This window comes from Cupressus sempervirens, chromosome 4 (assembly GCF_028749045.1).
Source record: "Cupressus sempervirens isolate cs-2001-9-10 chromosome 4, ASM2874904v1, whole genome shotgun sequence".
Classification (NCBI taxonomy): Eukaryota; Viridiplantae; Streptophyta; class Pinopsida; order Cupressales; family Cupressaceae; genus Cupressus; species Cupressus sempervirens.
Window position 1 is genome coordinate 916,246,216 of NC_143121.1, and position 12,351 is coordinate 916,258,566.

The window sequence follows — 12,351 nt, forward strand, 5'->3', positions numbered from 1 at the left end:
CCATACCTTGTGTTCGGCTGTCATATAACAATTCGATTCCATTTCTTACCAATGGAGCTCATATTTAACCTATCAATCTTGTCCTTATTCTTCTTTTCTAGGAGATATGTCAATTTATTTATTTCCAAGGAATGTTCAACATTTATTTAGATTCATCATAAGAGATGGGCCATCGTACCGCCAAAGCAGAATAAAAAATGACATTACATCAACCCAAGAAAGTAAGTCAAAAAGACCAACCTTAAATTATATAATACATAAATCCTCTTCAGCATATAATGATAAAATTAGTTATGAAGTCCAGCAATGAATTCCAAACAATAATGTCATCATCTCTCCTTGAGAAAGCCAAGTCTCGGAATAATCTTTAAAAATCTTGTCAAGTCCGGCCTTGTTATGGCTTATAGAGAAAATGGAACCTACTGTTCTAAACCAAAACAAAACCTTAATACATATATATCTTCAATCTTTACCAATCAAATTACAATTCAATTAGAATTAAGTAAACATGGCCATCAAGAATATGAATTTTCTTGCCTGGGCATTGCTGGTGATGTTTTTCACCTCTGTCCAATACAAAATCGAGGAGGCCGGAGACCCCCATGATGGGGTCATTTTATCATTGAAGGTGGCCATTGAAGGATTGCAAAAAGCTCAAGCCCTAGGCTTAGCTCTTGCCGGTAACAAGACTCGAACCCACGATGAGATTGCCTTGAAGGACTGTTTGCAACTGTCTGAAGATGCATTGCATCATCTCAACGGCTCTCTGAATTCAATCAAGACTTCTCATTTGGAGATGACGGCAGATGTGGCAAGCGTTCACACATGGCTCAGCACTGCTTTGACCAATGAACAAATGTGTCTTGATGGATTCTCTGGCACAAATTACAACAGAGAAAACAATAGCAGTATTGATCTCAGTGAAGTTGGATCTTCAATTTCACTGCAAGTGTCGAATGTGTTGAGATTAATAAGTGATTCACTTGCCCTCTTCATGAGTTTAAATTCAAGCTCGCAAGCGGCAGCCGAAAAATGCAGAGTTTTATCTTATGGAGAGAAAATGGGGGTTCCTGAGTGGATATTGGGGATTCAAAGGCGGCGGCTTTTGCAAGAAAAATGTCATTCGTGAACACAGCCGGGCTGGATAAATTTTAGGCAGTCGCACTTTTAATGGTGGGCGACCAGTCGACAATTTTCTAGTGCTCCGTGGAAGGCTACCAAGACATTAGCAACTAATTGCACCGCAACTCTCGAACCAACTTCATTGCGCCATAAATTCTGACTTCATTAGCAACTAATTGCACCGCAACTCTCGAACCAACACCACTTTCAAAAGCACGCGTCAAATCTTTTGACCAGATTCATCAATCTAATTAATCATCCAGATTCTTCTCAGTTGCTAATTAACCCTTCGAAAATAGCAGTACTGAAAAGGAAGTTGTGTATTTTTCATTAATGGTAGCAGTACTGAAAAGGAAGTTATGGATACTGAAAAGGAAGTTGTGGATTTTTCATTAATGGCAGCAATAGAAAAAGAAACTTTCCATTACTGTGATCAAGAGAGGCAACTTACCATTGCTATAAAACGGTCATTTACAAAAGATGTACGTTTCAAATTAAGAATAAATCTTTTCTGTAGCATTGCATCGCAAAAAAAAAGATCAAGAAATACCTTGTGCAAATTTCAAAATAGGGGAATGGCATTCGCTAAGGAGATAATGAGAAGAGTTGTGAATCTGGTCTGCCATCTTATGAAAGAATTTGTCATCAAATGCTTCAACTATGTAGAGCAAGAATAGAGGGAAAACCAAACTTTTGAACAAGTTGAAGAAGAAAACAATCTGCAAAATGCAGAGCAAGAATAGAGGGAAAAGGAAAGGAGAGATTATGCCACCCATCTTCCTATCAAATTAGCTAAAGAATACATGGCAGCGTGGCAGAATTTGGTAAAGAACCGAACAGAGTCTCGAATTACAGATGAGCCTAAGGTCAGAATTTGTATTTGCCCAAAAAAAAAAGGATTTACCATTTTTTCTTAGGATTTTTTCTCTTTGATTTTCGTTTTCAAGATATTATGTTGTTTATTAACAGGATACTATTTTTGAAAAGAAGAAATCAACACAGTCTCTAATTGCATATGAACAAAAGGTAAGAATCTGTTTTCCACCAAACAAAAATTACCGAGTTTTTTATGGTTCACTTTGATTTGGGTTTTCAAGATAAAATTTTTGTTTATTAACGTGATATAATTTTAGAAAAAGAGTAGCTAGTTTTTCAGAGATCCCATGAGGGGGAGGAATCGACAAAGGGCCAGCTTTTATATTTCATTGGGTAATGCTAATTTTATTTCATTTGATTCAATGAGTTAAAATAGTTAAACTTTGTTGATTCAATCTAATGAATTCGTTATCATTACATGCAGCTAAATCTAGATCTAAATTAGCAACTCATTTCCAATTGCTACGCTAATCAATTCATAAATTGGAGCGATTGGAGTGGCAAGAGTCACTTTCGATGAAGAGTGTCAAGCTACATCAAATTTCCTATGTATACAATTATAGAGACATGTTAAAAGGCTTGAATTAGCCTATAGAGCCTACTTAACAGACAAAAACTTCTTGTTTTGATCTTTTGCCCTGAATATGAACAATTGTAGTATATTTATTTTTCTGATCTTACAATTATCTTGTCTTCTGTAATAGTGATTATCGAAAAGCCTGGTGCTTAACAGTGTTTTGAGTTTCAATAGATGAATTTCCCAGTCCAGCATGTGCCATCTGCTATGAACTTAGTAGCTATAGGTTCCACGTTCGAATCTTCACAATGTTTGTCACTTTCATAGTCTTAAAACATATGCACGGGTCAAACGCAAGTCAAAGATGATTTTTTTAAAAAATTTCTCTTTCTCATTACAAATGAATGTATGTGTTTTTGAGTTTCAAATACATATTGGGTGTATAAAGGATACAATAAAAGTAAAAAGGAAATCACGTGTACAAAGGATACAATAGAAGTAAAAGGAAATCAAACATTTCATATGTTAATATTGAGTCAAAAAAATTATTCTAGATAAGAGGATTGGGTTCAAATATTTGTATTTACTAAAATTTGAAATAAATTAAAAAGTAATTTAATAAAATAAATATTTTGAGTTTAGATTTTGTAAAGTTTAGTTTTATTTTTAATAATATTTTTTTATTTTATAATCTTTACATGTATGTATTCATTAAACATAAATCTTTGAGAAGAGAAATTTTTGAAAATTTAAAAATAATTTTTTAATGCTTATTACACCTATAAACAAGTGTTATCATAATGACTTGTTGCCTTTAGTTTTTAGTATACACATTTTTTTATTTGAATAGATTTATTATAGTATATTAAATATTTTAATCAATAACAAATTATATTACTATATGTTTTACAATGATAATTGTATTAATAAAAAAATTATTATAATTATATTAATAATTAATAATTATTAAATTTTATTAATCAAGTATAATTAATTCAAATCTTCAATTTTATTTAATTTATAAATGTAATTATTGATATATATTTTCTATTATATCCTACTATTATATGATAAATAAATTATAATATCAATATAATAATAAATAGTAATATTTCATAAAAGATTATATAATATAAATATATATTATTTTTAAAAATATTTTCATTGAATAATAGAAATTACTTTTTTTAAATAGAAAATATAATGACAAATCAAAATAATATTTTATTATTTAATAATAAAAAGCATAGAAGACTCATAAATATAATTTGAAATATAACTAGCATAACAAAAATGAAATGTTTGTCTTGAATTTAGATAAATAGATATTAAAAAATTGTGAGAGGATAGATATTCAAATTTTGAAAATCAATGTTACACATATATTAAGATATGATTAAAAATATTAGAATAAAATATTGATATTTAAAATATCAAATCTTATATAGAACTAATATAATTCTCTTTAGTAAAATTTACAACTGAATAATTTATATCGAGCTTGTACATATGAAATAATAAATCTTTAATATTGTATAATAATTGTTTAATATATCCTATGTCATAGAATATTAAACATTAAAACAAAAAAATTATAATAGTCATAATAAGTAATTTATAAAAACTCTATAACATGATTTATAATTAATATATTTTATTTTATTTTACAAAAGAATATTCAAAATCAAGATGATTGAATGATGCATGAATACCCAATAATCCAAACACCTAGACCTAAATAATTTGATTCATCTAACTATGAAATCTCTTTCATCTTAATGATAGGTTAATAAAAATTCAATAAACTAGATGATTAATCTAACATGGAATCCTAAATAACTCAAACATCTAAAGAAAATTATCCATTATATTCACAAACCAAGCATCTAAACCTCAATAATCTAGATAATGATTGATCCAAATATAAAATCAATTTTATTTTGATAATAGATTATTAAAAACCCAATAAACTACACAATGATTCAAATATGGAATCATTTTCGGTCATGATAATTTCAATGATTGGTTCATATTAGTTAGCTAGTTCAAGTATGAGATTTCTTGATTATAATTATTGACAATCTAAAGATCTAAGTCTAAATAACTAGATGATTAATTTAAATATGAAATATCTCTCAAAACATCAATCTCTATGCAATTTTGTGCTCTCTTAGGCCGTATTTTAGCATTCCTTCCCTTTCATGTCTTATATGCTTGATGTAGTTCAATTTTGTATATAATTTTGATTTATCCTTCCTATGTTGGACCTCATATCCCAACTTAGAACAACAATGGAAGGAGAAAGATAACTTGGATGCCCTACCCTTGGCAACAATCCAATTAGGGCATCATTTTCCTTGATGTTTGCACCTAAATTCAAAGCATGCAATACTAAGTTCATTTGAGTGAGAATTTTAAGCCCTTTGAATCCTACTCTAATTTTTGCACACCAAAATTCTTGGAGATGTATAAAAGGAACTCTTCTTTACTCATTTTGATATGCACACATAAGAATTAAATCTCTTAACTATACTTTTGCATCTAACTATTCAAGAGAAAGTTATAAATCATCTAAGGCATTGAAGAAAACCTAGTAAGTGTAAAGTATATTCCTGTTTCAAATGCACACATGAACTTGTGTATCCTATTTCACCTTGTACCACATACCTTACAAATCTTAATATTAATTATGAAATATTGTTTTTGAAAAGAAATGGGATATAATCTATAATTATAATTTATTACTTTTTCTCCATAATATATTATGAATCTACCAAACATGTGAATCTAAATATTTATTAATGATTGATCCAAATAAAATATCTTAATGATAGACTAATTAATAATAAGACACCTACACTTAAATAGATTGAATGATTATTCTGAAATATCAAGTTTATGTCATAACGCAAGTTTTAATGAAAGCTTAATGAGATCCAAAAAAGAAATTTGTAGATTGATCCAAAAAAAAGCTTAAATGATGAAAGCTTAATCTAAACTTAAATAAATTAGATGATTGATCTATATATAAAATTTATGTCAAAGATTAAATTTAACAAAACCTAGACAATTGATCCAAATAAAAATCTGCTATTATAAATATTACAAAAATATATAATGTATGAATCTAAATAAATTATATGATTATTTTTGTCAAGGGTAAAATTTAAATGATGGATAAAAAAGAAATGTGTTATGATAGATTGTTAAAACTCTAGATATAGGAACAAATTGGTTCAAATATGAAAGTTAAGTCAACTTTAATTTTACTAAAATCTAAATGCTTTATCCAAATTAAAAAAATTCTCCATGGAAAGCCCAAACATCTAAACCTAAATAAATTAGATGGTTGATTCAAATATGACTAATTTTATATTTTATGGAAAAAGTAATCCCAAAAGATTAGTGGAAATAGCCTAGGTTTTACTTTTGCAATTGCATTGAAAGCATTAATTCTAATAAAATCTTTAGAATTTTTACTTATTCAATCCAATATAGCATTTAGCAATAAGACTGATTCATCACAAAACCAATTGTATCAAAGATTTCTCAAACAATTAGTATAGTGATGTTGATCTATCATAAAAGTTTCATGACTCAACTTGTTCAAGAAAAGTAGTGGAAACCTAGGTTTTTAGTTTCACAACAACATAGAACATGATTCTTTTCTTTGTTATTACATGGAAATGTAATCTCTTAAATGCGAAGGAAAGCAAGGAGACCTAGACCACCTCTTTACATGCAATTTAAGTACCTCTTTGGCCTTTTGCTTGGTCTTCACACCCCCATCCATCTGCAACACCATGCAAAGCTTTTTCACACCTCCAAACTAAATCATATCATGAATAAGAGAAGCACTTGGTGAAGAAATAGAGACGAGCCAAAGGACTCGAACCGCTCTCCTAGTCCCACGTTCAGAAACCCTCATTATCTTGTTCGAAATAGAAGTAATACCCTTGGCATGCTCAACCATAGCAACCCTCCCTTCAGCACACTCGACCAATTTATCCAAAACATCCAAGATTTTTCTCAGCCTTTCTCCCCTTGGCCTCTGGAAAAAGCTCTATCAATACAAAAACAAGACCAGCTTCAACTACCTTGAGTTTATTCTTTCTTGACTCACCACAGATTCCTTTGACAATATCTAAGGCAGCCATTATTGTCTGGTTAAGTTATCTTGTTGATCTCTCCTTGAGAAGGGATCATGATTGTGACCATGAGTGGTCTACACGGTTGAGGTGATTTGATTTATGTTGTTGTATCTATTGCTTTGATTATGCTTAAGACTAATTTTTGAGATTATGATGTGATTTTTTGTTTACTGAGGTTTGTGCAAATGGTTATCGAGATTGATGTGGTATCATGATGTTATTCCATGATTACCTTGAGTTGTGTGTATAGATATTGCACTGCATACTATTACCATGCTACACTGGAGTAGGTCCTTGTAGTAGTGGTTGGTCATGTTTATGAATGTCTTCGCTAATGTGTTTTAAGTGCCATTTCATGTTGTTTAAAAAAGCCATTATTAAATGCTTAAATAATTAGAAATGGACTATCCATGTTGGATTCATTGGTTTTGTGTTGCAGATATTTACCTGTTATATTTTGATCCAAGAGATATTTTGTTACTCAAGTTATGTTTTACTTTGAGATGACCTGAGGGTCGAATGTTATACCTTGATTTCAATATCATAGATGTTAGACTACTATGTTATTCAGTTGATCATATTGCATGGTGATGTCATTTCAGATTATAGTGTGTTTTATGATGATATCTAGTTATCTAGTATTTCGACATATCTCTGATTATGTTATGTGATGGATTTAATGTTATTGGTATTTAGTTCATTCTTGTGTTGTTATGCTTTATGTGAACATGAGTGATGTAAATTGATTATTTTGATATAATTAAATAAATGGTTGAATTAGTGCTTTAATACATTTATTGCTTCGACTACGTTATTAAATGCAATTGCACTTGATTGTGTTGTTTAGTGTACAAGATTTATATGCCTGGCAGTGGCACATGGAGTTAGTGATTCAACCATTCATATTTTACCAATGTCACCCTTGTATGGTCGATGTATCCTTATTTTAGTTGTTTAAATAATCCATTTGGTGATTATTAAATCAGAACTCATTTGAATTATGTGATTATACCAATGAGTGTGTGCATTTAGAGTTTTTCATTGTCGCGAAAGTTGTTAAGAAATTTTTTGTATTTTTGGGTTTTCAAGTTGTTTAATTGATTTATTTTAATTCCTGACAGATTTTCCATAGATGAATTCCTATTTCTAGGAATAGCCTCTTTTTGTTTGGGTTGATTTGGAGTTTAACTAGGTTGGCTAGTTATTTGCCCTAATCAATTATTCACTCAAAAAGTGAATAAATATCCAAAAAGGAATTTAATTCCTCACTTCTCACTTTTGAATTAGAAAGTTTGAGAGTTAAACCCAAAATTTTGTTCATGAGGATTTACTGCTTTGATTGTTGCAAGAGCTAGGGGCGTGGGATGATTGTGAGGTTGGTCTCATTGGATCTAGCTTTGGGAGACCTTGGATTGCTGCAATTTTTAGCTACTTTTGTGGGCTTTTTACTGTATGGCTCATATTTCCATTTTTTCCTTTTGGCTGTGAGGTAGGGCTCTCCCATTTTATTGTTTCTACTTCGTTTATGCTTCTATTTTTTGTAGCCATTTGTTAGAATGCTGAGAGCTAGTATTCCCCTCCATTTTTTTTTGTTGGTTTTGCCCAATTAGTTGATTATGAGCATTTCCCTATTTTTAAGGATGAGGGTTTGGGGTTTTGTGTTGTCATGCTGGCCATTTTTTCATACGGTATAAAAACTTAATTATTTTTGGATTTTTTAGGTTTTTGTACCCAAAGGCTAAATGGGTTTTAATTTTGAAGTTTTCCAAAATTTGGGGGTTTTCACCTCGTTTTGTGTGCTACCTTGTTCTTGGGTTGTGGACCTAGATTATCCATTTAGATATCAGTCAAACCATTGTTGCACCTTTATGTTTGAATTGGGATGCATGTCGCATCTGTACTACCAACTTTGTGTTCGGTTGAATTATTTTACACCTGTTATTATGGTTTCTTTTGGACCTTTGTTCTTGTTTCATGGACACTAGGATTCATGTAGAATCCATACTCCTAGATTGAGGCTGATTGAGTGAGTTCACATGATGTTTGGTCTTGTTACATCATTGGGATTTATGTAGAATACATACTCCCAGATTGAGGTCAGTTGAGTGATTTCATGATGCATGGTTTTATTGGTTCTTGGGATTCATGTAGAATCCACACTCTTGAGTTTTTTTTGGTTAAGTGTTGTTTTGCACTATGTTCTAATCCTATCCCTATGTTATGATCTTCATGATGGTGGTGTGTGACACATGAGTACATGTGTGTACAACTGTTGGGTGATTTGTTAGGCCCAATCTTTCATAGTACTTTAAGAAGTTATGATCATTAGGGTTGGGTTGGGAATATGTATGCCCTCAGGCACTTGTCATAGGATGAGCATGGGTAGGGTAGGGTAACATATGGAGGAGGCTTCTATCTCATATCCTAACAATCATGGTGCCATGGGTTGGCAGAGGGAGTTTTAATTAAGTGATAATTAAATAAAATGTGTGAGTGGTAATAAAATTTAAGATAATAAAATTTCATGTGATGGTTCCCAATGAGTACCTTGTGAGAGTTTCCCAATGCCAAGTGACTGTTCATGATGTTAGACCCTACTTAGTAGCTCTTTAAGTGTCTGACTAGGACCTGTACTACTTGCATTGTCTTAGGTTCTAGGTTATAGCCATCATACTTCCTCGCATGAGTGTTAGCCATGGATGTTTTCTTTGCATGTGTTTGTGGTTGGATATTTATCTCCATCAACACAACGGGTGTGGAATTATGGGTTCCACGTGGTTGGGAGGCGTAGCTACCTATACCACTACTAGGGACCGATGTATAGAGATGCTCTTTTTTTATAGTGCAATCATTGATGGATGTTTTCTCTTGATACTTTGGGTTCCAGAGTATGCTTTTTTGTGATTTATGCTTTCATTGGAATTCTTGGATATCATGTTTAAATGATGCTAGTTTATTTGATGGTTTCCTATATTATGATATTTAGCATATGATTAGATGATGTGAATTGCTTTATTAGCATATCTATTGTTTATTGGTTTAGCATGTTAGATTTCTTATTTATATGATGTTAGCATTTGATAGATGATGTGGTTGGCTGATTAGATTATCTAATACTTTACTATTAGCATGTTAGATTTCCTTAATCTTATGTTGTAGCACATTTTAGTAGAGATGTCCTCATAAGATAACATCAACAATCTGGTTCATAGTTTGGGATGTTACGCGCAGGGGATGGCTAGGATCCATGATAGTCTTATGATGCTATTGATGGTTGGGAGGAACCATGTACTTAGTTTGGTTGTTTAGTTATTGTGATGTTATTTTTGTACATTGCGATGTTATTTCTGTACATTTTGATGTTACTTCTGTTCATTGTGATGTTTCTTTTAGTACATTCTTTACTACTATGGTTTAGATGGATAGATGTTCCTCTTTCTTGTTGTTTATGCACTCGAGCATTCGTTCATCAATTTACATGGATCTAGTACTCCCCAGTGTGGAGGTTTTCATGTTTTTATAATTTTTAGTCTTGTCCTTTTGTTGCATTGTTCTATTTCCTCACACAAGAATGTACTTCCTCATACAGAGAAACAAGGTATTGCATGGTATGCTATGAATCCTAGCGTGGTTTGGTAGAAATCCTCATGCAAAGTCATGCACATGCATTTTTTCGTGTGCAATGATGTAAAGTCTCATGTGAAACTCGAGACTAGTGCACTTCCTCATGCGAGAAATAGGGAGTAGTTAGGCTTGGTCGAGGAAGTTTTGAAAGTTTGTTTTGGACACCTTATTGGATTTCACACCTTTCCAATTCAAAATAGTATTTCTTAGGGGTTTAAAATATATCATTTAAGTATAAGAATTCCTTAGTTAAGATATATTTTAATATATGTGACGAGTCTTTTGAGATAGGTTTCAGACCTCTCTAAGATAATATAAAGATTCTAGGAAATTTTAGAGTTTCAAAAATTTAGACTTAGCCAAATTTTAGGGCTTCAGGATTTTAGATGTTGACAAATTTTAGGATTCTGCATTTTAGCCCAACATGGTTTTTTTTTTATAGTGGTCATTTCTTCAAGCCCTCATCATGTGCATGGTCATTATTGGCCTATGTTTGTGTGTGTTAGTTTGGTAGTGGCGTTCAAAGATTTGTTGGTTGATGAGATTGTGGTGAAGTCTTCCATTGTGATCTTTGTGACCCCTATATGATGTTGTCATGTGCATTCATACTTGTAAAAAAAAAATATCTTGGCTTCAATTGAATCTTTCTTCCAAGAATTTCGGGTAGGGCATTACATATTAATAAAGCTAATAGGCTTATTGTGAGAGCTTTGCTCCCAAAATTATTTTTTAACCAAAAATTTTGTAAGAATTGATCAATTTTTTCAAATTTCTGATTTCTTTGTCCATCTAATTTATTCTCAACTAATGAAATCCCACTTTCCTTATGGTTTTCTTTATCCCTCTCTACAATTGCAACTTTCTCATTTTTGTTCAGTAAAAATGTTAGATAGAGGTTTTTTTTGTTTGCAATCAGCCTTTAGGGACGTCTGCTCTTTGGGATTTTTAGTTTCCTTATAAATCAGCCATAGATGTAATTATAAATCCTAAAACAATCATAATCATATTTAATTTTTTTTTCAATACTAAACTTTTTGTTTCATTTGATCCACAATTTTTGTCTAATCAATATCTTGATTTTGTTTTCCTAGGGTTTCAAAAAACCATAATGGGTTTGGAAATATTGCAATGTTTGTAAAAATAGATAAATTTTTTAAGAAAAATTAGGCTGTCATGAATTTTGAGTGAGCTCTTGGGTTAAAAAGTAGTTTTTTCGTCTGATTTGTGATAAGTAATAATGCTGCTCCGTGCTTTTCTTCCTAACTCAAAACCATTTATCTATCCACATCATACTTGGGATCACCCTATGGTTTCAACCTCGTAAACCACCTATCTACTAAAAGGTTTATACATATTACATTTTAAAATTTAAATAAACTATTTCCCAATTTTATATAGGTATATGATAGGCCAAAAATTGTTCGGTCTATGGAAGATCATTGAGTCTAAAGTTATTCTTCGCCTGCTGAGACAAGAGAAACTTGGTTGTGAATTTATTTCCTACTTTTCTTTAGAACTAGCCAGCCAAAAAGGTTTATGAAACTATTTAGCCACATTGGAATTTGATGGGCCTTTGGAGTGAGGCTCTAACACAAACAAAAACCTTGAATTGTAATCTACATCATGCCTGATCCTTCATATTCCATTCTAAAAGCTCATATTTCATCTCATCTATGCATGTTATGCAACTTGGGAACTCTCTAAAATAGGTTCAAAGCTCCTATGTTTGGATCATTTTTATATTTAATGTTTTTCTACAGTTGAAATATTGTTGAAGAATCCATTAGAGTGGGGTGCCTTATTTTCTCAACTATGGCAATTTTAGCCATCATTCTTCCTCTGTTCATCTCTTTTGGTTGGTTATGTTGTTCAGTTTCAAGCAGTCTATTCTGGTCACTCAAGTCATAAGTAGGTGGTTTGAAGGCACCTGTGGCTACATTGATAACTATCTTCATTAATTCACACTCTACCTCTAATGTAAGGACCTCATGGTTCTACATCAATGTTTTATGATATCTCTTTATTCCAATTCTGTTGAGAGGAGTTGGCAATATCGAACAA

General features: G+C 31.5%; 1 protein-coding gene across 1 annotated transcript; it reads left to right on the forward strand.

Moving 5' to 3' along the window:
• Positions 1–508: 508 nt before the first annotated feature.
• Positions 509–1,129, forward strand: LOC149564387 (21 kDa protein-like). Its single transcript, XM_089828342.1, has one exon. It carries the CDS (start codon positions 509–511, stop codon positions 1,127–1,129), a length of 621 nt encoding a protein of 206 aa, XP_089684468.1.
• Positions 1,130–12,351: the final 11,222 nt, after the last annotated feature.

What these genes read in the sequence shown, in the direction of transcription:
- LOC149564387 (XM_089828342.1), top strand. Translation starts at nt 509, where the DNA reads ATGGCCATCAAGAATATGAATTTTCTTGCCTGGGCATTGCTGGTGATG.